The 27344-nt window shown below is 44.8% G+C and overlaps 1 protein-coding gene across 4 annotated transcripts; it reads left to right on the top strand.

The window, feature by feature from the left end:
- The first annotated feature begins 49 nt into the window (after positions 1-49).
- ankrd35.L (ankyrin repeat domain 35 L homeolog) lies at positions 50-27344 on the top strand. Of its 4 annotated transcripts, none has more exons than XR_001932827.2 (14): positions 50-258; positions 16785-16915; positions 17913-18001; positions 18349-18413; positions 18616-18673; positions 18915-18988; positions 19784-19890; positions 19981-20162; positions 20314-20351; positions 21085-23268; positions 24884-24973; positions 25168-25233; positions 25598-26871; positions 26919-27344. XR_001932827.2 is itself a non-coding variant. In XM_018231688.2 (13 exons), the coding sequence occupies exons 1-13, from the start codon at positions 208-210 to the stop codon at positions 25667-25669; spliced, it is 3207 nt and encodes a 1068-aa protein (XP_018087177.1). In that variant the 5' UTR covers positions 50-207; the 3' UTR covers positions 25670-27344. The 4 variants fall into 4 exon arrangements, 2 of the variants coding, with proteins under 2 accessions (XP_018087177.1, XP_018087178.1); XR_001932826.2 differs by having other exon boundaries at positions 25598-26918; positions 26982-27344; XM_018231688.2 differs by having other exon boundaries at positions 25598-27344.

The following is a 27344-nucleotide window of genomic DNA, read 5'->3' as shown; positions in this document are numbered from 1 at the left end:
CAGCATTTACCTGGGAACATAAAGAGTCTGAGTGTAATGTGAGCGGTCACCTCTGGGGACAATACACTCACTGCAGGTGTCCGACTCCTGAGAGGCCCGGCCAGGACATGGTTAACTTGTTGCTCCTACTGGGGAGTCTCTCATGAGATCAGCTGAGGGGCATCTCTCTCTCTCTCTCCTCTGAGACCTGTCCCCAAAGTGCCAGTCATGAAGAGGTGGCAGTCGCTGTTTGTCAAGCAGACGTACAAACCGTCAGTGGTGAGTAACTGCCATGTCTGTATGTGTATGAGGGGCAGGAGGGCCGGTGTATGAGGGGCAGGAGGGCCGGTGTATAAAGGGCTGGAGGGCCGGTGTGGGCGGTGGGACTGGTAGGGGAGAGGGGCACAACATGGAAGGGGGTGAGTCTGGGCACAGACAGAAGGACAGACATGAGGACAGACAGACAGACAGGGGGCACAACCAACTGAAACACTTGGACAGCCGAGGGCAGTACAGCCATTAACCCTTTCCATCCCAACAGTGTCCGACTCATGACTCGTGAAAGTCTGGGACTTTCCTGGGGAATTAGAAGAGTTTGTTGGACTTGGGCACGTGGCCCCGGGGGTGGCTGCTATTTTCCCCCTCATTTGCCAGCGGCAGGTACAGGGAATCCCGGAAGCGCTGGGAGTTTGTTTGCTGTGGGTTGGGCCGCTCAGTCTCCCTGCTCTCACCTTGTGTTTATTATAACAGGGAACTGGCACTATAGGGCCACTGGGGCCCCAGGATTGTTCCTTCTGTCAGTATAGGATTGGGGGCAGCTGGATTCTAATCGTATTGTTTGGGGGCTAATTTGTTTTCCCTGAGCTGCAACTCCCAGTATCTCTTACACCTGAAGGTATTGGCCAATTTATCACCCAATGGGGTAACTCTGTGGACTTTCCCTTTCTTTGCTGATGCTTAAATCTCATTTCCTCTACTGAGCAGGAGAAGCCAAGGAGTCTGGGTCTCTAGAGAGGAGATGTGGACAAGCTGGGGGTGTATTCATTGAGTGGGAGATGCCATACAAGTTGCACTGATACAAGTTGCACTGTCAGATGAAATTGGAGGCAGCAGGAATGGGGAGATAAGGAAAATCTTGTTGCTGCTTGGGAACTGAATTTAGCGAGCAAAGAGCAGTTACATTTCTTAACTACATTGTTTCAAGAGTCAGAACGAGCAGTGCAAAGAATATTAAAAATTGACCTGCTGTTCTCTGGTTCTGACTCCTGAAACCGTGTAGCAGCCGATTCACAGGACTGCAGGAGAAGTGGCGACTGCTACATTGTTTCAAGAGTCAGAATGAGCAGTGCAGAGAATATAAAAAAAAAATGACTTGCTGTTCTCTGGTTCTGACTCCTGAAACCATGTAGCAGCCGATTCACAGAACTGCAGGAGAAATGACATCTCCTACATTGTTTCAAGAGTCAGAATGAGCAGTGCAGAGAATATAAAAAACTATTACTTGCTGTTCTTTAGTTCTGACTCCTGAAACCATGTAGCAGTTGATTAACAGAACTGCAGGAGAAAGGGACAGGCAGATGATGGTTGGCTGCTGGAGGGCGCCTGGATGTTGCTGAACTACAAAGTAATGGATTAAAGTCCCACCCACTGGCCGTGCAAGTAACTGCAGCTCTAGACACAAAGGCTTTCACTCTGCTATTGTGAGATCTGATCCCGGTGTGAATAGCATCCGGGGCCCCATTGTCAGTGCACCTGTTTATACACAGCGCCCACTCCCACTCACTTCTGTGCATCACAACAAACAAGCCCCGAAGCCTTTGCGTAAGTGTCAGAGCCGCTAATAAAGGACAAATAATCTGCTCATTGTCCCCTTTGTGTCTCTCCACATCCTTTTTATTGTCAGGACTTGGCCAGTGTGGGGCCCCATGATGCTCTGTGTATTGTACTGTATGGGGCGGAGTTTGCTCTGCTGGGAGTTTATTTACTAAATGCTCCTCCCCCCACACTTATTCTGGGACTCCCAGCACCTGTGTGTCTATATATAGAACCCCAATGTTTCCTCCCCATTCAGCTGCATTGGGACTACAGTCACTTCCATCATCCCCTGCCAGAACGACTGAATCATGTAAAACTGCCATTTATAACTGTCACATATACATTGTAAATTTCTAATTATACATTTTATACATATGTCAATCCCTAATAAATAAACCTGTAAATTTTGTTCATATCTTTTGCATATTCATAATTACTGTAGCAACCTGTTCATTTGTTCATTTGCTCATAACTCCTGATTATAGTTAATACAAACTGTATATTATATTCTTATGACTGTAAATATTATCCAGTTTATTCTTGTACATATCAATTATAATTTATACCTTATCCTGCACTTACTGCTTATTGCACTCCTGGTTAGACCTAAACTGCATTTCGTTGCCTTGTACTTGTGTAATGACAATAAAGTTGAATCTAATTTAATATACAAACCCTGCCCTGGGGCTTTAACTGAGCTGCTGACTCCTCCCCCAGATATGACTCCTATAGTGACTTCCCTCTTTCATTGGCTGCTGCCCCTGTGACATCACAATGAAGTCATTTGCCCTGATTAGTGGCACACAGGCTGCCCCATTAATATCACTTTCCTACAAAAAAATAAAATCCCATTTTTACTTTATTTCATGAAAAAGAAACCTATCTCCAATATACTTTAATTAAAAAAAAAAATTATTTTTATAATAAATCTGACTGTATGCAGTAATATTCCCCCTCTGTTTTACTCGCTCTCGCTGCCGTGGATAGGAAACTTCAGACGGCCCCTAACTGCTCTGCAGGGAAACAATCATACTTTCAAACAGCAGGGGGAGCCCCCGCCTTACTTCCCAGAACTCAAGCAGCTTTGTTTGTTTCCCTGTAGAGCAGCCGGCGACTGTGTAGAGATTCATATCCGCAGACCCAGTGCAGTCTGTATATTCTGATTATTATTGGGCTTCTATGGCAGATGTTATTTGACTTGTGATGTTTTGATCATTTATGATGATCCCTAAGCAGCCAGACCACACTGAGCATGTGCACAGTCTTGGTCTTGCAAAGATGTATAACAAAGTTACAAGACGGTGACCCCCTGTGGCCAACTTTGAAAGCATAAATCATTTGTTTGATTAGACTTGTGGTGCAGTACGTTTATGTTTAGTATACAAAATACAGCATTTCTAGCCTTATTCTATTTTCGACTTTACTTCCCCTTTAAACAGGGCCACACACTTTCTGTTATACGTGGAGCAGGAGAAGCTGCTGGGAGTTGTTTCCAGTAAATACTGGGGCTCTGCACAATTTCTCTGGGTCCCTGTATCCAATCAGCATTTGGCTATTACTGGTTAATTGCCCCAGGACTGAAGCTGGTTGGTTGCTATGGGTTGCCGGGGGTAGTTTCAATAAGAGAAGTACAAGGGGAATAGTTGGAGGTGTAAGACTTGTGGAACATTCCAAACGGGGTCCTTAGATCCCAAAAATACTCAGCATTTTTATAGTGAGACTTGCCCCCCGTAGGGTATATTTATCATGATCCATTGCCCCTGCACCCCCCCCCCTGTATAATAATAATAATAATAATAATAAAATTATAATAATAGGAGTTAGTTCCAAAATAATTTATCTTCGCTCCGTTGGTTCCCCCTCCTGCTTTGCAGACTTGTATGGTGACCAGTCATTAACCCTCACTTGCTCATCATTCCCCCAAATCTAATAAAAGGCACTAAGTTTGCCCAGGGGCAGTAACCCATAGCAACCAATAAGATGTTTTCTTTTAAACAGGTGACTAGTAAATGCTGCCTGCTGATTGGCTGCTATGGGTTACTGCTCCTGGGTAAGTGCTTTTTATTCCATAACCCCCATAGAGTAGTAACTAGAGACTTGGGGGCCACAATTTACACCTCCACACTGAAGCTCGAGTCCTGCCCCTCCCCCGGGCATCACTATTATATGGGGCATAGGTTGTGCGGGTGCCACAGGGGCACAATGGGTTAACTTGCCCAAATGAATGATGGAGATTTGCTTATTCTGTAAATATTGCAGAACAGGGATGGGAGGGGGGGAGAATTCCTTCCTGGTGAATAATAAAATAAATGTCAGTTCTCTGCCCGAGAAGCTTCCGCTCCTTACAAGGTACAGTTGCACCTCACCCCCCCCCCGCACCCTCCTACTGGAGCACTGGGTGGGGGAAATAAAACATCTCCCTGTATAATAGATTCTTTGCCCATAGCAGCTATGAGAGTGTTTCATCCTTGCACATGACTCCATTGTTTCTCTCTGTCTCCTCATATCTGTCACTGTCTGTATTTTATCCTACAACTCTGATTTAACAATGGAGTCTTGTGCAAGGCTGAAACACCCTTGTACATTATTTAGTGATGCAAATAACAAACCCGGGGACATGGTCAAGAGCTTCATCCCAGATTCCAGCTATTGGTGCTGTAAATATTTATTCCCCTGTACTAAGCACAATTCAGCAGGAACAGTCCCTAAGTTTGCTCATAGTCTGCACAGAGAGATCCCATAAAACTATGGCAGCATAGGTATTCCCTGTACTAAGCACAATTCAGCAGGAACAGTCCCCTAAGTTTGCTCATAGTCTGTACAGAGAGATCCCATAAAACTATGGCAGCATAGGTATTCCTCTGTACTAAGCACAATTCAGCAGGAACAGCCCCTAAGTTTGCTCATAGTCTGTACAGAGAGATCCCATAACACTATGGCAGCATAGGTATTCCCCTGTACTAAGCACAATTCAGCAGGAACAGTCCCTAAGTTTGTTCATAGTCTGTACAGAGAGATCCCATAAAACTATGGCAGCATAGGTATTCCCCTGTACTAAGCACAATTCAGCAGGAACAGTCCCCTAAGTTTGCTCATAGTCTGTACAGAGAGATCCCATAAAACTATGGCAGCATAGGTATTCCCTGTACTAAGCACAATTCAGCAGGAACAGTCCCCTTAGATTGCTCATAGTCTGTACAGAGAGATCCCATAAAACTATGGCAGCATAGGTATTTCTCTGTACTAAGCACAATTCAGCAGGAACAGTCCCCTAAGTTTGCTCATAGTCTGTACAGAGAGATCCCATAAAACTATGGCAGCATAGGTATTTCCCTGTACTAAGCACAATTCAGCAGGAACAGTCCCCTAAGTTTGCTCATAGTCTCTACAGAGAGATCCCATAAAATTATGGCAGCATAGGTATTCCCTGTACTAAGCACAATTCAGCAGGAACAGTCCCCTAAGTTTGCTCATAGTCTGTACAGAGAGATCCCATAAAACTATGGCAGCATAGGTATTTCTCTGTACTAAGCACAATTCAGCAGGAACAGTCCCCTAAGTTTGCTCATAGTCTGTACAGAGAGATCCCATAAAAACTATGGCAGCATAGGTATTCCTCTGTACTAAGCACAATTCAGCAGGAACAGCCCCTAAGTTTGCTCATAGTCTCTACAGAGAGATCCCATAAAATTATGGCAGCATAGGTATTCCCTGTACTAAGCACAATTCAGCAGGAACAGTCCCCTAAGTTTGCTCATAGTCTGTACAGAGAGATCCCATAAAACTATAACAGCATAGGTATTCCCTGTACTAAGCACAACTCAGCAGGAACAGCCCCAGAGACACACTCTAAAACTATGGTTTTCAATTGTTCTAATGTGATTTCAGCAGGAGATTTCAGCGGGAACCATCTGCTATGTTAACAGGGAGAAGTCCAGCCTATCAGAGGGCTCCTGCTTGTAATTATCTATTCCCAGATAGTGCATGTGGAGATAGTACATAGGGAGATACGGTTTAGTAGAGACTTTGATAAATAGGAATGTGGGAGCTGACACAGTACAAGTGATCACACCCAGTCTTAGAGGTGATGTCATTTAACTCTTTAGAGCCTGCAGATTCTTCTCAACCATTTGTAATGCTGAATAGGTCCCATCTGCCACTAGGTGGAGACATCCTCCCCTATGTTGGTGTATGTTGGGCTCATCTCATCTCATCACAAAAAGCAACTTTCCCCTGTGAATCTTGCCCCGGCTTCCTTGCACCTAAGAGGCTTCTGCAAAATGAATCTTCTACCAACTGTCCACTACTGAGTATTGTAGGCTGCTTATTCCAGGTTAATCAGCTGGCTTCTTCTACATTGTTTCAGGAGTCAGAACCGGCAGTTCTCACCCAGTATGTGGTCCTTTCAGTACCTCTCTTTCCAGTGATCAGGCAGCAACCTCTCACTGGTAAATTAATTCAAACCCCCCCCCCCCACACCAGGGACAGAATTCTGATTCTCTTTCTGCTCCTGGGCTGCTCTCTTTCCTATGGTCAGGCAGGAGGGTGGAGCTTAAACCAGACTGAGATTCCAGAAGGGTTTTTTCCCATTGCATTGACCTCTATGAAAAGCAAGTTGATGGAGTGTTAGACAGTAGAGGGAGGTATTGGCGTTATCCTTGCAATGTTATAAACTTGGTGAGACTCTATAATCGTTGCAGCCCATTCCATTCCTGACCATGGGAAAGAGAGCAGCCCAAGAGCTTCACAGGGTGAGGTTATATGAAGTGACAGATTAATTGTTCTAGGTAATCGTTTAAGAGAAATTCCATTGTGATTACGGGTGAGTTCCTCCCCTCTGGGCCGGCTCATTACATTTGCTAGGGGAGGAAGAAGCCTCAGCCCTATAAACTGAGGGTGTGTTGGACTCACCTCACTGTGTGACATATGTTGCTATATTTATTGTACGTGGGTGAGGGAAGCAAGAGCAGTGCAGCCACTGTGTCCCTGAATAAAGGGCAAATTCAGAATTATAAAATGGCTTGTGTAGAAATGGCACAGAAAATACTGAAAAGGGACTGCTACTGCCCTCCCCGGGGTAATAATCACACAAGGCAAAGCCAAATTACTGAGACAATGAAGTTCTGAAAGGGCAGTCTGGAGTGGTGAGAGGGCCCACATTGGGCTATTCAAGGCCAACTCATCCCAGTCCAGTTGCTGTCGTACTACACCCCCAGCCCCCTGTACTCTGTACAACAATAGAAGGACCACAGGTTGGGCAACACATATAAAATACTGCCATTATCTATGCACACAGTTCCCATCATCTGTTGTCTCCTCCATCACTCTTCCTCTAGTTCCGCCTCCATCCATCTTCCTCTAGTGCCTCCTTCATACATCTTCTTTTCCTCCTCAATTCATCTTCCTCTGATGCCTCCTCCATCCTCTGGTGCCCCCATTCATCTATCTTCTTCTAGTGCTATCCCCATCTTCCTCGGATGCCTCCCTTATCCATCTGCTTCCAGCATCTGCATCTAGGCCCTACTATCTTAATCCTGTTCTACTGTCTTCATCTTTCCCTTTTAGCGATAGTGCCTGGGCCAGCTTGTTCCAATCCTTTTGCAGTCATTGTAATGCTACTGCCATTGACTTCCCATGTTGCCTTCAACTTCCTGTTGCCCCCTACTTCCATCTTCCTCTGATGCCTACGCCATACATCTTCTTCTAGTGTCTTCTCCATCTTCCTCTGGTGCTTCCGCCATACATCTTCTTCTAGTGTCTCCTCCATCTTCCTCTGGTTCCTCCTCCATACATCTTCTTCTAGTTCCTCCTTCATTCTTGTTCCTCTGATGCCTCCTTCATCCATCTTCTTCTAGTGCCTCCCCCATCATCCTCTGATGCCTCTCATATCCATCTTCTTCCAGTGCCTCCATCTTGGCCCTACTGTCTTAGTCCTGTTCTACTGTCTTCATCTTTCCCTTCTAGTGAGAGTGCCTGGGCCAATTCGTTCCAGTCCTTCTGCAGTCATTGTACTACAACTCCCTGCCCCTAGAGAGCCTGGAGTTTTACTTTAACAACAGAAGGGCCATAACACACATACAATGCTACTGCCATTATCTTCCCATGTTGCCTTCAACTTCCACTGTTACCTCCTCCTTCCATCTACCTCTGGTGTCTCCACCATACATCTTCTTCTAGTGTCTTCTCCTTCATCTTCCTCTGGTGCCTTCACCATACATCTTCTTCTAGTGTCTCCTCTGTCTTCCTCTGGTGCCTCCTCCATCTTCCTCTGGTTCCTCCTCCATACATCTTCTTCTAGTGTATCCTCTGTCTTCCTCTGGTGCCTCCTCCATCTTCCTCTGGTGCCTTCTCTATACATCATCTTCTAGTGCCTCCTCCATCTTCCTGTGGTGCCACCTCCATCTTCCTCTGGTGCCTCCGCCATACATCTTCTTATAGTGACTCCTCCATCTTCATGTGCTGCCTTCTCAATCTTCCTCTGGTGCCTCCACCATACATCTTCTTCTAGTGTCTCCTCTGTCTTCCTCTGGTGCCTCCTCCATCTTCCTCTGGTGCCTTCTCTATACATCATCTTCTAGTGCCTCCTCCATCTTCCTGTGGTGCCACCTCCATCTTCCTCTGGTGCCTCCGCCATACATCTTCTTATAGTGACTCCTCCATCTTCATGTGCTGCCTTCTCAATCTTCCTCTGGTGCCTCCACCATACATCTTCTTCTAGTGTCTCCTCTGTCTTCCTCTGGTGCCTCCTCCATCTTCCTCTGGTTCCTCCTCCATACATCTTCTTCTAGTGTATCCTCTGTCTTCCTCTGGTGCCTCCTCCATCTTCCTCTGGTGCCTTCTCTATACATCATCTTCTAGTGCCTCCTCCATCTTCCTGTGGTGCCACCTCCATCTTCCTCTGGTGCCTCCGCCATACATCTTCTTATAGTGACTCCTCCATCTTCATGTGCTGCCTTCTCAATCTTCCTCTGGTGCCTCCACCATACATCTTCTTCTAGTGTCTCCTCCATCTTCCTCTGGTGCCTCCACCATACATCTTCTTCTAGTGTCTCCTCTGTCTTCCTCTGGTACTTCCTCTGGTGCATTCTCTATACATCTTCTTCTAGTGTCTCCTCCATCTTCCTCTGGTGCCTTCTCTTTACATCTTCTTCTAGTGTCTCCTCCATCTTCCTGTGGTGCCTCCTCCATAAATCTTCTTCTAGTGTCTCCTCCATCTTCCTGTGGTGTCTCTGCCATACATCTTCTTCTAGTGTCTCCTCTGTCTTCCTCTGGTGCCTCCTCCATCTTCCTTTGGTGCATTCTCTATACATCTTCTTCTAGTTGCTCCTCCATCTTCCTCTGGTGCATTCTCTTTACATCTTATTCTAGTGCCTCCCCCATCTTCCTGTGGTGCCTCCTCCATAAATCTTCCTCTGGTGTCTCTGCCATACATCTTCTTTTAGTGTCTCCTCTGTCTTCCTCTGGTGCCTCCTCCATCTTCCTTTGGTGCATTCTCTATACATCTTCTTCTAGTGCCTCCTCCATCTTCCTCTGGTGCCTTCTCTTTACATCTTATTCTAGTGTCTTCTCCATCTTCCTTTGGTGCCTCCCCCATCTTCCTGTGGTACCTCTGCAATAATTCTTCTTCTAGTGTCTCCTCCATCTTCCTCTGGTGCCTCCTCCATCTTCCTCTGGTGTCTCTGCCATACATCTTCTTCTAGTGTCTCCTCTGTCTTCCTCTGGTGCCTCCTCCATCTTCCTCTGGTGCATTCTCTATACATCTTCTTCTAGTTGCTCCTCCATCTTCCTCTGGTGCATTCTCTATTCATCTTCTTCTAGTGTCTCCTCCATCTTCCTCTGGTGCATTCTCTATACATCTTCTTCTAGTGTCTCCTCCATCTTCCTCTGGTGTCTCTGCCATACATCTTCTTATAGTGTTTCCTCCATCTTCCTCTGGTGCCTCCTCCATACATCTTCTTCTAGTGTCTCCTCCATCTTCCTCTGGTGCCTCCTCCGTGACCTCCATACATCTTTCTCTGGTGCCTCCTCCATCTTCCTTTGGTGCCTCCTCCATATATCTTCTTCTAGTGTCTCCTCTTTCTGCCTCTGGTGCCTCCTCCATGTGCTCCTGGTGTTTCCTCCATCCATCTTCTTCTAGTGTCTCCTCCATCTTTGTTTACTACCCTACTGTCTCCATCCTGTCTTTGTCTTCTGATACAGTCTTTATTTACAGTCTTTTTTATGCTATTGTCTCCATCTTGCCATCTGTTTGGGCAAAACAAATAAAATGCTACTGAGTCCATTAGTGTTTAGTGATGTGTGGGTCAGAAATGTTCTCATTCCAAACAAAGTCATGTGTGTCCTGTGACTGGGAACTTTAGCCCAAACTGAACCCCGACTCAATGTGCAGGACAATCTCTACTTCCATTTTTCCCTCATGGAATCTTTTAGGCCCTACCGTCTCTGTCTTGGAGTGAACCCAAAAGTGGGTAAAGTTTAGTGTAACCGGCGTGGCTCTTGTGTGTATTTAATAGAAATTGTCTTGATTTGAAATGAATGTGATTGACTCGTGCATTACAAGTTATTACATGTTGAAGCTGCCATATTGTTTGCTTTGTGGGGCAATCCCCTTGTTTTAGTCAACAGCGAAAGCTGCATATTGTATAGACACGACTGTGTGTTTTATATAAATCTATGAGACGTGTGTTTCCATTGAGTTTCTCATAGTTTGGGACTATGCAGAGAAAATGAACTGGGAGTTGTAGTTCAATAACTGGTCTCCCCTGGATTAAAATTAATAGTGACCTGTGTAGCCTAAAGCAGGTTTAGTGAAAGACGTGAAGCTGTGCATTGTGGGAAGGCCCAGACACTGGGAGTCGGCCCAACTCACCTGCAAGTCCCAACCTGAGCCGATCAGTTTCGGTCTCTGGGGCCCGAGAGTTTTGTCTGTGGCCTCATTCTCTATTATCTCTGGGACATAAAGCGTTTGGCATCACTTGTAGGGGCGAAACCAGCTGCTGCCTGGCCTGGAGAGGACATGGTTAAGGGGGAGTGGTCTTCACAATCAGGTCATGTGTTAACCCCTTTAAGTCTGGACCCCCCTAAGATATGCTTAAAAAAATATATATATATAGATAGATAGATAGGTATAAGAGGGTTCCAGGCAATGAAGTTAAGGTAGAGGGGTGGGGTGCTGGGAGTTGCAAGTCTGGGGGTTCAGTTTGGGCACCCTACTATTTACCTAATGCCCCAGTCTGGTCCCTCTGCCTCCATTTCTCCATTTGATTATTTAAAGCGGCAAAGGAAGTTGCACAGGGAGTTGGGAATGAAACCCCCGGCTTATTTATTTGCATATTTTTTCCTTTCCATGTGACCCTCAATGTGTAGTGACCAGAGCAGCCTGGAGCCCTCCCACAATGTATTAAACTACATCTCCCAGCAGCCCCTGCAGCCCTGACTCATAGTATTCTGCTGTAGTTCACAATGTGCCCCAGGCTCACCCTCATCAACTCGGCTTTATGGGTTCTCTAGGGTGTTACCCACCCCATAGTCTCCCCAATATCCCTTACTCTCTTCTCTGTACCCCATTCCCTTACCCCTACATTCTCTCCATTAGCCCCTTACTCCCTTCTCTATAACCTGATATTCCATTATTCATCCTCTCCCCTACATTCCCTCAATATCCCCTTACTCCATTCTCTATAAGGACCCCCATATTCTCTTACTATCCTACATTCACCCCATTACCCCTTTACTCTCTTCTCTATAGGTACCCCAATATTACTCCAATAACCCCTACTTCTTTCTCTATAGGTACCCCCATATTCCCTTACTCCCTGCTCTATAAATACCCCTCCATTATTCACCCACTTACTCTAACCCTCATTCCCTAACCCCCACATTCCCTAACCCTCTGATTCCCAAATATTCCTGTGTGTGTCCCCAATATCTCCTTGGTGTCACTCATATTCCATTTCTCTTCTCATACCCCCCCCTCCGCATTCCTTAGAACTAACATTTCCCTTGTGCATTTGGGGTTGGAATGTATGAAATATGTGAAGGTCTCATGTGTGACCCCCGAGTGTGGCTTATCCTGCCACCCACCATTCAGTCATTCAGTGGGGGGGGGGGGGGGGTGAGGAGGGATTTGGGGCAGGAGGGAAGGTGTTAATAAGTAGGGGGTCAGGAGGGATTTGGGTCAGGAGTGAGAGGGTTAATGAGTAGAATATACACAGACATGTGAGAGGGGGAGTGCACTAGAGTCTGAGTTGCCGCACTCAATAGGCCACTTCCCTTTCCCTGGGAGGAATCTCCTACTGATCCTCCTTGTCACAGGACATGTCACATTCCCCACAGCCGGCAGCAGCAGCAGCACCCCTTGGGCTCAGCCCTGAATTCTGGGATCCAGCACCTCTCTAAACTTGGGGGGCCCCTCACTTGACTCCCTGGTGGGAAGAGACTGAAGTCGGAATGAAGAAGATTTTCTCTTGCTCCTCATCACAAGTCCATGTGGGTATTTATTCAACAACTCGTTCCTATTCCATCCTGTAGGTCTAGTAGCCAAGCGACAGGACACCAGGGACAACATCATGGGCAGCACCTGATCCTGTCCCCTGGGGGTGAGGGGGGGCACAGCCGTAAAGTGTCCGACAGTCACTTGTTAACTTCAGGTTGCATTGGGATGGACATAAGTGGGGTAACTAAGTGGGGTAACTAAGTGAAGCCATGGGGCAGGTTTAAGGGGGTATTGAGCAACCGGGGGAGGGTCTGTTATTTTGGGGTCAGCTGGGGTTGCTTGGACTACATAGTGTGTCCTTAATGAGAGTGTTGATTTCTACATAAATAGTGTTGATATACATGGGGTGCAATTAGATCAACCCCTATAGTTGCAATTGTGTCCCCCCATAATTCTGTCCCTACACTTGTGTCCACTAACTGCAGATTTGTGACCCCCCATTGTGTAGTGTGATACTATATATATATATATCAGAAGTCTCCCTTCCTACTGGTCTGCCTTGTGCTACATTGTTTCAGGAGTCGCATCCAGACAGGGGCTGCTCTCAATAGCAATGACAGTTACAGTGACGACGTTTAATCAGTTGATATTGGGAAGTTGTTTAGGAATGATAAATTCTTTTATTATGGAAAAAAAAATAGTTTGGGTGGAGTTGCCCTTTAAGGTGCCAGGGTGTTGTAGTAACGGCAGGGGGGCTGCACGCTGATTGAAATGTATTATTGTTACTAATTTATCAACCTGGGTGGGTGGGGGGATCCTTTCTGCTTTGCTTGGGGGCCCCAACCTCTCCATCTTTGGCTCCGATCCTCTGTTGACCAGATCTGTAGTGAGCCGTGAATTCTGGGAGTTGTAGTACAGATGTGGATCAGTTGGTGGATACTCCTGGGATAGGGGGGTATGTATTTAATATATAAGGGCAGTTAAATGATATACTGTACATTTTGTCCTGTTTACCTACATGTGATATAGAAAGAGTGGCCCCACAGGGCCCCAGCAGGCAGTTTGCATTCTATCCAATGTAACTCCTATAATAAAAAAAAAAAAAATATATATATATATATATATATATATATATATATATATATATATATACGCGCGACTGTATAAAAGGCAAAGCTGTTGATTCCCTAGTTCCTCGTGTTTACGGCTGCCCCTACACTAGGGAATGTGTTTCATTCCAGATCTGGATGTCATTGTAGCCTGCAGCGGAGACTCACAACCAGTTTTTCAGGTTAACAGACGCATGTTGCCCTCCTGTAATCACTGGCAGATGGATTTAATTGCCCCCCCCAATATCACAGCGTGTGAAACCCAAAACAGGCACAAAATCACCCCATGTGCCCTTAAACACACTTTTAGCTCTGGTTGCTAAGGGTATTGTGCATAGCAACAGAGTGGACCACTGCAAAGCAAAAATTCAAACCACTGTAACTATAACGTGATTGTGGTCCTACATGGGGGTTTATTGTACTTACAGTATAATGGTACCACTCAAGCGAGGGCCTGGAGATAATATAATATTGGGCTGAGCAAAGAGACACCCAGTAGCTAGTAACAATAAATACACTAGCCGTGACTCATAGCCCACTTCCTCGTTGCGAGTCACTTTCCCTGGCAACCTGATGTTACATTGTGGGTTGGAGATAAATAGAAAGGCAAATAAATCAGTGGGAAGTGGTTGTGTGACGGTTACTTCCCCTTTATATACTTTATATCTTCTCTTTGGTGACTGAGATGAATGGGTGGAAACTGCCGGCCCACCTCGGGCTCAGCCGAGCCACAATGCAGCCCCCTAGATAAAGTTGGACAGCATGGATATAAGAACAAACTGGGCTGTTCCTGCTGGCTTCTAGTTTGGCTACTAAATGACTTTATGTTTATCCCAGAAGGCTTTGCAGGCCACTTGATTTGTTTATTATGCTGTTTGCTATTTGCCCCCGGGCCACCATACACCTGTCTGTTTGCCGGTGTAACTGGGTGCGGTTTTCATTGCTTCTCAGCGCCTGGGGTGCTCCTGGTCTGTTAATCAGCTGCCTTCTGCTACATTGTTTCAGGAGTCAGAAGCAGCAGTGCAGATAATATATACAACCAGGCATATACTCCCCGCTGCTTAAGGGCCCTTCATGGTGAATTTAGACTTCGAGTGCTATGAAATATGGAATTTTTAGCGTGTGAGTGTGACCATGGAACCATGTAGCCTCTGCGTGTTATTCATGTATTATACCTTGTATACTATTCACCAGAAGGACAGGGATGGTACTTTGTGTAGTATTGAGAACAGACAGCTCACAACCAGGGAAGAAGCAGAAACAGCAGTTCAGAAGCCACTGTATCCATTTCGCTTGTTGTGACATTCACCCCAAATTCCACATCTGGGCCAAACTGTCTGTTATCAATCAGAATTTGGCTCACAGGCAGAACTATGGGTTCTGCCAAAAGAGTCAATGTAGGAAACGGCACGTAGAACTGAGTCTGCCTGGAAGACTGTTAGCCGTAACTGCTGGTCGATAGAAGTAAATATTAGCTTTAGGGGGCAATGCCAAGGTCGCTCTGTACATCTCTGTTGGTAAATCCAAAGTGCAACTGTCACTTTCAGCTGTGGGGGTTTGCATGGATTCTGTGCAGTTGCCCTTTACAACCAATCAAATCTTCTCTTTCATCTTCTAATTCATAGTAGAAAACTAATTGTTGTTTGGCCACTATGAGCTAGTTAATTAATTAAACGGTGATAGTAAATCGGCCTCTTTGTGACAGGAGGTCTTTGCTCAGGGTTCCCATGGCCTGTGAGAGACTGCATTTCATGTATTACACTAGATTCTTTGGGGGGGGGGGCACTATGGGGACCACACATGCACCGAATCACTGGCTCTGATTTGTATTGAAGCCAATGGGAATTTGTTTTGCATCCCTTTAATCTTCAAGTTCTCTTTGATGTCTGTATAGTGTCACAGGACTGTAATGCAGATGTGGTGTCAAAGTTCAAAAAAGTCAAATTGCTCTCAGCCAGGAAATCACATGCCTGCAAGCCTGACCTCTGACACAGGATAACTATTAATGGGATAATGTATACATTTGTCTGCTGGCCACTTGATCCCTATGTTATTAATAGGGAGAAAAGATTACAGTGGAAGATGGCAACCATAACTATAGAGGGCAGAAACGTGTAATTAAAGGGGAACTAAAGGATGAACGCTTTTTTATAAAAAAAAAATTTAATCTCTTATTTTTAACTTCTTTTCTGTGTTCTCAGAAGGTTTGAAGGGGAAACAAATACTAGTTTATCATAACGAAATAAAATGTTATTCTAAGCCAATTTCCAACATATACAGTACTGGTAGTAAAGTTGTTGTAGCTACAACAACATATCTGTTGTTTCTGTTTACACGTACAATTGTTTGGCTTTCCTCTTTTTTTCTTTCCGTTTAGACTGAACCGAACATAGAAATATGTCAGGAAGTTAGTCCTAATAAGCATTCATTACAACAATACTATTCTGATCTTTTACTTTTTGGTTCTGACTTTGGGTTACTGATCTTAGATTGATGAATGACCCTGATGTCGGCAATATAAAAATATGACAATAATACTAACAGTTTTAATCCGATAGCTCAACTATTTGCAGGTGTTACTTATTCTTGGATATTTACTATTAGCTTCAAATTTCTCAAGCATGAAAGCACCCAAATTTATCTTCTTGCATTCTAGGTTTAGGGTTAAGGTTAGGATTATGGTTATAACGACAAACCATGATATGTCCATTTGTTCGGTTTGAGTTCCGAATTTTTCTTCAAACAAAAAATGCCTTGACTTTTTTAATATCTGGTTTTATCTGGTTGTTAAGGCCGCTTACCCTAGTAACTAATTTGTGGTTTAACTGTCGGAATAATGGACAAATATAAGAATGTATATGCTAGTATTTGCGGCTTAATTTTAATGAATAATATCTTTCACAATAGCAGCAGAACAGATCAGGCAGGGTGTTCCCCATAGGTGACAGTTTCGACTCGGCAGCTGGCACATAGGAAAGTCACTGAGTGCTCGTATATATGATATATATGCACCGCCAAACTATATCTGGATGGGCCAAACCCTTCTATTATTACATGATTAGGAAACCAAATCAAATTCACTAATAAGCATAAATAATCCTGAGCTATTAATTATTTGTCACCACCCTGTGTTCAGGGCAAGGCTCACCCATATCCACTGCACCCAGTATTGCACTATTGAGTTCATGCTACTGCCTCCCTTTATCCCATATATGCCTGTCTCTAGGAATGGCATTTATATGGCATAAGGGCTTTATAAATATATTGATACACTTGGAATTCCCTTTAACAGCACCACCCGTTATAGAGATGAATACAGAGCTCATTCCATAACAATATTCCAAATTCCCAGGAAGCGTTGGAGAAGCCTCTAAATCTGTGTCTGTATGGTAAATAACCCTCAGCTTCCTAATAAATACCCAATATCTGTCATATTCCTCTGACAGGTGGACAAGTGGAGCAAACATGACCAAAAGCTTTTTGAAGCGGTGGAGAAAGGCGACACAAAGAAGGTCTCTTCTATTCTCTCCAAGAGGTTCCTCAGACCCACCACACCGAGCCCAAGGGGAATATCCTCGTAGGTGTTTTCATGTTCTGTCTCAGGTTGGATGGGAAGTGCACGTTTGTTTTGCCCAAATGCACATTAAAATAATGCATTTATATAAATATATGTATATAAGGGGCTATAAGGCAACTCCAGCAGGGCTCAGATGTAAAATAAAGAGTTTATAATGGCACAAAAGAACAAGTGTAAAGGATTCTGCCCTAAAGATTGAGAAAAATGATGGAGGCCGGCAGGAGAAAAATCCAACAAGAAAGGGGTGAATAAATATTAGGGAGAGGGGATGAGAGCCAGAAGGAGAGAAGGGAAAGGGGGTTAGGGAGTAGAGAGACAAAGGGGAGAGAAGAGGGAGGATGAGGGAGAGTAAGGCCAAACAGTTGGGGGAGAAAAGGAAAGGAGAGGGGATGTGAGACAGAAGGAGAGAAGGGAAAGGGGGTTAGGGAGTAGAGAGACAAATGGGGGAGAGGAGAAATATAGAAGGGGAGAGAAGAGGGAGGATGGGGGAGAGTAAGGCCAAACAGTTGGGGGAGAAAAGGAGAGGGGATGAGAGACAGAAGGAGAGAAGGGAAAGGGGGTTAGGGAGTAGAGAGACAAATGGGGGAGAGGAGAAATATAGAAGGGAAGAGAAGAGGGGGGGATGGGGAAGAGTAAGGCCAAACAGTTGGGGGAGAAAAGGAGAGGGGATGAGAGACAGAAGGAGAGAAGGGAAAGGGGGTTAGGGAGTAGAGAGACAAATGGGGGAGAGGAGAAATATAGAAGGGAAGAGAAGAGGAGGGATGGGGGAGAGTAAGGCCAAACAGTTGGGGGAGAAAAGGAAAGGAGAGGGGATGAGAGACAGAAGGAGAGAGAGGAGAAATAAAGAAGGGTAGAGCAGAAGGATAGGGGAGACAAATGCTTAGAGAGAAAACGTAAACATTTACATTCAGAAATTAATTTTTAATGCTTTAAGCAAAATTTTAATCTGGTGTTGGATTCCGTCCCCTTTACCTGACATTGTTCTGTTTCTCTCCAGCTTTCACTTGGCCGCTGCCCGAGGCCTTACAGAGATATTAAGTATCATCATGTCCTATAAAGTGGAAGTCAATGCCAAGTCAGATGAAGGTAATTTATTCTGTGGATTTGATTCTCTTGTTTCACTGTGATTCCCAAACTTCTGTTGGGCTGTGTGGCAGCCATTAGGAATGTTATCCCCACCCACTCACTCTCACGGACCAATAGAAATCTGCTGTGTCATAGCAGATCAATCGGCATTAGCGATATGGCACAGCCTGCTCCTTTCTGGGGGTCTGTTTAGTGTTTCCAGAACTTATTAATGTTTTACAATTAAACTTACAGGGGGTTAGGTTTGTGACAGGGGCCCCTCTCATTCTGCTCAGTTTGGACTTGAGTTTATAGTGGCCCTTTAAGTTATTTTATGCTCTATAAATTAATGGCTGACTTTGTTGTAGGTTGCACAGCATTGCACTTGGCTGCCAGTCATTGCCATCCGGAATGTGTGAAGCTTCTCCTACAGGTAAGATCCCTGGGGTCCAAAGCCGGCTGCTCAGTTCCACATCACTAACCCCTGCAGGAAGGGAGTCTGTAACTCAAGTAGGGGGTGGGACTGGGGAGGAGCATCAAATGCAATTCAAACAGTGGGAGGGACTAGAACACAATGATGGCAGCTTACAGGGTTCTGATGCCCAGAGACATGTAACACGTATGTATCTTTGCAGCGTGGGGCTCACGAAGATTCCATCGATTTTCACAGTCGGACGCCGCTACACTGCGCAGGTGAGTATCACGGAGGAATGGGAGGGGCAAGATGGCATTGCCAGTATTTGACACCACAAACCATAGTTTCTCCTGGTTATAGGGTTTAGGGAATATTAATAGCAACTTCCTTTGCTTTTCTATGAAACTCATAGTGGCTCATGGCCCCATGTAACTCATTTGTTCCATTAGTCTCGGCTGGGGGGGGGGATATGGGTGGGTTATAGTTCATCAACACTTACAATTTTTTCCTCCATTTCAGCTGCCTCGGGTTGTGTTACCAGTGCCCGGTTCTTGTGCGATGCTGAGGATTGCTCCCTCGATGGGGCAGATGATGTAAGTTCATTCGCTGATAACCCCGGGGAGTCTTCCTCAGGATTATAGACTGGCCACATAGTTGTGTCCTACCAACACTGTCACTGCTCAACATCTTTTGGATGTACTTGAGAAAAACTGGGGCATAATATTGGCACGGAAGGGTATTAATATTAATACTAGACAGTGATTTTAGTTGCTTATTTCCAACCCCAGGGTGGAGTAATTTTCCTTTTCTGCCCTATTATTCCAGTTTCCCAGGCACCCCCTGTGCCATCTGAAGCTAGACACCTGCTATGTGCATTAAAAATACTGGTGCTCTTTCAAACCTTGGGCAACACAGGGGGTTCCTAGTACAGTTGGCAGAAGAGAAGTACCCTGGGCTGGTATATTTTTGAAGAAGAACAGCACAACTTGGCACTCAACCAGTGATTCCCCTTTAAGGCCAAGTAATTAGAAGAACTACAATATCTATAAATAGGGTATATTCCTCCTTAAAACCCTGGAGCAGTATATGTACACAGGAGCTTCTATGAAACTGGCATGGCGCCCAGAGGAGTTACATTCTTTTTTTTTTTTTTCACCTGTATAATCCAGGAGATTATTGGTGCTCGGCTGCACACATAAAATAAGCAGCTGATGATTTACGGATCCCTGGCGGCAGCCAAAATACGGGAAACTGAAACCAAAATGGTGGGTTTTTTTGTTTCCCATGGATGAGCATTTCCCATGTAATTCCCTATCAGGCCACTAGGGGCAGTTGGGGATAATGGTGCTCTTGGTCACTGTTGGCCACTAATTTGCCATCTCTCTCAGGATAGCCGGACGCCGCTGATGACAGCCGCCATACGGAATCACCCCACTGTTTGTGCCTTGTTGCTGGAACGGGGGGCTCAGGTTGACCTGCAGGACAAAGACGCAAAGTAACTCACTTTATTCTCTATAAAGGGCAATGCTGCTATTCCCAGCACAACAGGGTGCAATATATAATATATCTGTGTCCCCTTTCTCAGGACGGCATTAATGCTGACATGTGAGAGAAGCAACATACAGGCGGCCGAGGTGCTGATAACAAGGGGGGCTGACCTGATTCTGAAGGATAACAGGGGCTTCGATGCCCAGTATTATGCCAACCAATCTCGGGACGAGTCACTCTGTAGGCTGGTACAGGCAACCCTGGAAAAGAAGAAAACTGGTGAGCAGTGGGGAGGGATTGTTTGGCCTGTAATTCTCCAAACAGAGATCAGATAGTACACATTGATTTCACACTGGTAGATGCATGATGAAGATTGGACAACTTTACTGCTAGTTTATTCTATGTATTGTCTTTTCTTTTGTCTTTCTAGAGCGAGGAACCGGCCAAGAAAATCAACATGTGGCCAAGGTATGATATACAGTCTGGAGATCAAGTCATTGAAACCATGGCAGCTAGGACTGTGGCAGCAACAATGTCTAGTCTCCAAAAATCTGAAGGTTGGAAACCCGAGAGAGGTTGAGGGATGGAGACCCTAGATACTAAGGTTCTCATGAATATCACTAGGGGATGACATGAGGCACTGTGTAGACCAGGGATCCCCAACCTTTTGAACCTGTGAGCAACATTCAGAAGTAAAAAGAGTTGGGGAGCAACACTAGCATTAAAAATGTTCTTGGGATGCCAAATAAGTGCTGTGATTGCCCATTTGGTAGCCCCTATGTGGATTGTCAACCTAGATTGACGCTCTGTTTTACAGTGCACATGGTTTTTATACAACCAAAACTTGCCTCCAAGCCTGGAATTCAAAAATAAGCCCCTGCTTTGAGGCCACTGGGAGCATCATCCAAGGGGTTGAGGAGCAACATGTTGCTCACGAGCTACTGGTTGGGGATCACTGGTGTAGACCAATCCAACATGATTCAAATGAAATCCCATAATAACCGTGAACAGTAAATCAAGCTTCTGTGGGATTACCCAAACCCTGGGAAGGCAATTAAGGAACATAGGCTCAGTATTGTCTTCACTTCTAACAGTTGGTAACCAGTTCCACCATTATGTTCCCTAAGCATCTACAAGAACAGGCAAGGTTTTTTTTTGGTATGGATACATAATGTGACTAAGTCTAAAATTGTACCTACAGGGTCATCATCATGTCAGAAGTAAGGAAGATGAGATGGTAAACATATGGAAGAAACGATACGAGGAAGAGCATAAGAGGGGATTGTGGCTTCAGGGAGACTTAATGAGGAAGACTCATGAAATTGAGGGCCTCTTGGAAGAAAACCATTCAGAGAAGAGGCGGATAAGAGAAATGGTGAAAAAGCTGAAGGATCTTCTGGATGGTCCCACAGAGGACCAGACTGCTACAGTAGATGACATTCAGACAACTGATATTCTCCTTTCCCTAAGTCGTGCTGTGGAGCAAATACAAGCAATAAAAGAACAGAAGCTAAAGGCCCAAGATCTGCAAGAGGAAAAGCTAAAGAGCCTTGCTGACGTGACTCTAGAGGGCCACCAAGAAGCAACTAGACACCTTCAGGATGAGGTGGTTGCAGCAAAAGACAGAGAAAATGTTGCACAGAGGAGAGTAGCTGAGCTGGAAGGACACTTGGAGAACATGAGATTGGTGCTGTCTCAGTTTGAAACAAGGAAGCGCATTGACAGTACAGTGGTGGAAGATCTGCAGGAGCAGATCAATGAACTTACTCGGGAAAGGGAGGAACTATTGAAAAGACTTCAGAAACAAGAGGAGAACTTCTATAAATCCAAGACCGAAGAGCTTAATAATGACCAAAATACTCTACAATCAAATGTCAGAGTCTTAAAGGAGTTTTTAAATAGCTTAAAGAGTGATTGCATTAGAGTACAGACAAAAACAGGGGATGTGTACAGAAGAGAATCCCTCACTGGGTTTGTACCATTAGGTGTCTTAGAACAAAGTGCAGAAAGTTGGAAGAAGATCAGCTCTGCCATGGAAACACATCTTGTGAACCTCGTGCCATCGCAGTCTAACCTTCTTGTGAATGGATCAGTAAGTGAGTACAAGGAGGGCAATGCAGCACCCCAACATCAAAGTTTGCCAATGACAGAAGCTAATGTTTCCTGTGTACAAGCAGAACCACTCAATGCTTGTGGAAATGTGAACCATCTTACCAGGGAAGCCACTGAGAAAAAAATTGAAACCCAAAAGTCTATTGACGCATTAAGCCAGAAAGTTTTGGATCATGAAGCTGTATTGGATTCTCTAAAACTCACCAATGATAGATTACTCAGCCAAGTGATGATGGCTAACCAAGAGAAACAAAATTTGGAAGAAGGACTCCTTACTTTGCAGGATAGGCTACAGGCAGAGTTTGTCATTAGACAAGACATTGAGAAAAAATACAAGGAACTCAGTCAACAAAACCTACGTCTATCAGATGAGTTGTTAGGGGAGCAGGAGAAAGTGACAAGGTTTAGGGAAAGGCTTGAGTCCTTGCATGGTGAAATGGTCATGCTAAGGGACAGTTTTCCACCTGAAATAATTAAAGAAGGAAGCCCCAAAGCACTGGAGATGTTCAGCTCTGATGTCTTGGAGGAGCTCTACTGGAATGTTGGAACATTAGTGAGAAAATATAATGAGGTGGAGAATCAAAAGACAATGTGGCAGAAAGAAGTTCAGAAATTGTTGAACAACCAGGCGCTGAGTGTACCCCTCACAGAGCACAACAATACACTCAATGAAATGAAGAGCAAATTGGAGACACAAAAGAAAGAAACAGAAGAACTTAAACAAAGACTCTCCCAAGCAATGGGGAGTGTGGTAGAGCTTAAGGGACAACTTGACAGTCACTCCATAAACCTTATATCCAAAGAAGAGCATGAGAGTCAAATTTTCACCCTAGAAAGGGAGGTGACTACCCTAAAAGAGGAGAACGAGGCATGCAAGGCGGCCTTAGAAGGCAAATGTGAAGAGGCCATTGTCTTGAAACAGCTCTTGGAGCAGGAGGTGGAGGAAAGGCAAGCAATAAGCTCCAGAGAAACCCAAGAGTTGCAAGAAAAGGAGAGAGTTAGACAATCTCTAGAAACTCAAGTCCAGGCCCTACATGAAGAGGTCCAGATTCTATCTGGGAAACAAAATGAAGTCTCCAGAGAAGCATCGAACTTCAGGGACACCATAGCACTGGAGAGGGAAAAGGTTAAGAACTTAGAAGACCGAATAACCCAACAGGAAGAAGAAGCAGAGGAACTATGGGGCAAATCTCAGGACTATCAGGACGAAAATATCCTTCTTACTGAGAAGTGCAACAGTCTTCAGCAGATTTCCCTGGAAAAAGAGAAAAAGGTATGACAAATAAACATTTCCTATAGGATGGTGTCTGTAGCCCCCTCTCAGCTGCTATTAAACCAGTGAGGGTACTAGCAGGTGGTTCTCATGATTCCATTTGCTACATGCAATAGGCTACACTTGTAATTAAAGAAATACCATTGTGGTTATTTCCTATTGTCGTGGTCACCAATGCTAGAGCTCAAAGGGACTTGCTCTTAAACATTAAGACCAAGCAAAGGAAATGACCAGAACATGACCAAACAAATACCTAACATTGTTTGGCTCAGATACAAAAGCCACACACCCTCTACTGTGTAGAACACAATCTGTAACTTTCCCAGAAGATGCCTGATGATCCCATTCACTCTTGAGAATAAAAGATTGGCCGCTATGAAGAGCACAAGATCTGTTTTTGTGCCTTTCTTTTGTGTTTCATTTGGGTTTTTGTTTCCAATCCCTTTTTATTTATATTCTTTCAGTCTCCTTTGAGACATTGTGGATTTGTTTAGAGCAATATTTGTAGATTCCATCCCAATGTTTCTGTGCCAAAAACCATACCCAACAAAAAACCCACCAGTGACCCAGGGGCCATATGGGCAGGTATGTGTGTGGGCAGGTATCCATAGTAAGACTGAAGCTAGACTACCCATAATACTTACCCAGGTGCATAGCTCTTATTCTGTGTATTTCCTGGTCTGCTCTGTTTCCAGTGGTTAAGTAGGATGGGGTTGGGACCAAGCTGGTTGGGGTAGTGTCCTTCTGCCATGTTCTATATGGGCAATATAAATCAGATTGATTGACATTGACCTAAGGCAGATTAAAGCTGGCATTATGGGACTTTAGACCCATTAGGCTCCTTATCTGCCTGTGTATGGGGCGTTCCGGGGAGTCTCCCCAATCGGTATCAGGCCAAAAATTGTCTAGATATCGATCCGGCAGGTTTGATTATTTTTTTTTGCCGATTGAGGACCACATTAACTAGTTGGTGTGGTTCTTGTCCCGTCAGTGCCCATTTGCTTTGTTGTAATCCAATCCCTTGGCTCTAGGGCCAATCGATCAGATTAACCCAATATCGTCCTGCCTTTGGTGGGCATATCTGGGAATGATCCGCTTGTTTGGTGACCGTGCAAAACGGGTGGATCTTATCATGTATGGCCACCTTTAAAGCCAGTAAAGGGAACAATTTGCTATATTGAAAATGACGTGCATTTAACTGAATGAGGTGGCAAACTTAGTTCCAGCCTGGAGGTACAACAACCATCTGGCAGGGAAAATATGTGTCTTCAAAGTCAGTGAGGTGCCAGGGGCCCAACAAAAAACCCTTAGACCACTGTCCTACTCTCCAAACCAGCTTTCATCCTCTCCATATCATCTCTCCTTCCCTCTGTATCTCTTCTTTGTTCTCCTGGTATCCTCACGGGCCAGTCCAACTCTGGTGAAGGTTCTCTCTACTAGTTGCATGTCTTCGTGAAGTCTTTGTCTGCCCCCTAGTGGAGACATGATCATCCCTAGTCCAATAGAACCGAGCAACTGCACATATTCAGTAAAAGGGGGCATTTCATATCTTAGGAGCAGCACCATGGGATTTTGGGATTCTTTTCATTGTTTTCTCTGAAATCTTCCTTATTAGGTAGCGGAACTGATGACTGTGTTGGAGTCTTTAACCAGAGAGATCGCTGAGCAGCACAAGAAGAGTGAGATTCTGTCTCTTCAGCTTGAGGTGAGACCCAGTACTCAATAAGAGTTAGGTTAAAGTTCACCTAAAAATGTTTTACTCCATTGAACTTTGATGTAAGATATGTTATCCACAGCTGCAGCTGACATTGGGAGCATTGTATTAGAACATCTCAGCATTAACCCTTTGATTTGAAATCAAATAATTCTTAACCATTGTCCTTGTTCTTCCTGCTGCAGGAATCCAATAAACAGCATCAAGACATCGTCAGTGTCTACAGAACCCACTTGCTGAATGCAGCTCAGGTAAAGGCACCCCATGTCCCATATTATGCCCACACAATGAGTGGAGCTCAGTGGAGTGGAACTTGCTAGGCCTCTCAGCTCACTGTAGGTCTTTTGTTATGAACAATTCATAAGGTCCACTTCAAATTAGGAATTGGCTGATGGTCATTATTCCCATTAGGAACCTGCCCATGGATAAATCCAATCACCTCCATATACAGTATGTACCCTGGTACAGAGCATTGATTCTCTGGTCTACCTCCTCTTGGGCTGCTCTCTTTCCCATGGTTTCCATATGCATTCTTCCCTGTGGGCAACAGAAACCAGATTGACTTTTAGCCACTAGAGGGAGCTCTTGCTTAATTGAATATGTTCTTTACTGTAGGGCTTGATGGATGAAGATGTCCATTTGACTTTACATTGGATCCTAAAGATGCAAAAAGAAGTCTTTTATTGATTGGAAACTGTCGCCATGACGATCTGTTCTCTATCCACATGGCGTGTGAGGGGGAAAAGTGCCTTATGTAGAGTGCGACTGTGCCAATGAAACCTCCTCTACTGCACCCAAAGAAGTCTAAGTGTACTCCTTACAAGGATAGAGTCCCATTGTAGGCAATTAAAGGTCTAGAATGGTTAATATGTCATTATACTAATTCAGGAATTTGCTAATTTGCACCTGCTTCTAAATTGCTACTCCCAGCATGCCCCTTAAAAGAACTTGGGAGTTGTAGTTATGTCATATTTTGAGATCCTGATTATTTTCTGCACTCAAACTATTTGACAAAAAATACAACTGAGTGTAATTCAATTTTTATGGTGCTTTCACGAGGGGTTTGGGAGCCTACTGGCATCAGTTTTCTGTTTAGGGTCTTTACCTTTGACGTGGGCAGATCTATAAGTACCTGCAGCCAATTAGGTGTTAAAAAATCCAAAGCAGCAGAGTAAAGGGCCAACCAGAGTATTAGTAAGTAGAGCAAGATGGAGACAATGAGGTAACCGTGGAGATGAACAAGAAATGATGGAGACATTGGGGTAAAGATAAAAGGGAAATGATGGAGGCAGTAGGGAAACGATGGAGATGGCATGGAGTGATGGAAATAGTGGGGTAAAGACAGAGACAGTGGGGTAAAGACGGAGACAGTGGGGTAAAGACGGAGACAGTGGGGTAAAGACGGAGACAGTGGGGTAATGACGGAGACAGTGGGGTAAAGACGAAGACAGTGGTATAAAGACGGAGTTGGCAGGGAAATGATGGAGACAGTGGGGTAGATTGTGACAGTTGGACAAGGTGGAGACCGTAGGGCAGGATGACAACCGTAATAAAGATTAGTCACAATTTCACTTTAGTTAGCACCAACTTACAGCCACTTTATGTAAATAATGGGACACTAAACATTCTGACTTTCCACAGGCCCCCTGAGCTCTCGATGGAGCCCGGTAAGCTCCTAGATATGACCCTCTGAGCTCTAGATACGACCCTCTGAGCTCTAGATACGACCCTGTGAGCTCTAGATACGACCCTGTGAGCTCTAGATACGACCCTGTGAGCTCTAGATACGACCCTGTGAGCTCTAGATACGACCCTGTGAGCTCTAGATACGACCCTGTGAGCTCTAGATACGACCCTGTGAGCTCTAGGTACGACCCTGTGAGCTCTAGGTACGACCGTGTGAGCTCTAGGTACGACCCGACCCTGTGAGCTCTAGGTACGACCCTGTGAGCTCTAGATACGACCCTGTGAGCTCTAGATACGACCTTGTGAGCTCTAGGTACGACCCTGTGAGCTCTAGATACGACCCTGTGAGCTCTAGATACGACCTTGTGAGCTCTAGATACGACCCTGTGAGCTCTAGCTACGACCCTGTGAGGTCTAGATACGACCTTGTGAGCTCTAGATACGACCATGTGAGCTCTAGGTGTGGCTCTGCTTTAGGACAGGTAGCAGCTGACAAGGCAATAAGGTTCCAGGAGTCTGTAGTGTCACTGGGGAAGGGGGGGCCCTCATTGACAATCACTAGAACCCTGTAATATCTGACACCCCTATATTCTATGGTACTAAATACATTTTTATATTTAATGGACATAAGTTATAGAAATTTCTTATTGGCTCAATAAAAATTATTTTATCAAGA

Source organism: Xenopus laevis, chromosome 8L (genome assembly GCF_017654675.1).
Source record: "Xenopus laevis strain J_2021 chromosome 8L, Xenopus_laevis_v10.1, whole genome shotgun sequence".
In the NCBI taxonomy this organism is placed as follows: Eukaryota; Metazoa; Chordata; class Amphibia; order Anura; family Pipidae; genus Xenopus; species Xenopus laevis.
The sequence above is the reverse complement of the archived record's forward strand: the minus strand, read 5'-3'. Positions and strand labels throughout refer to the sequence as shown.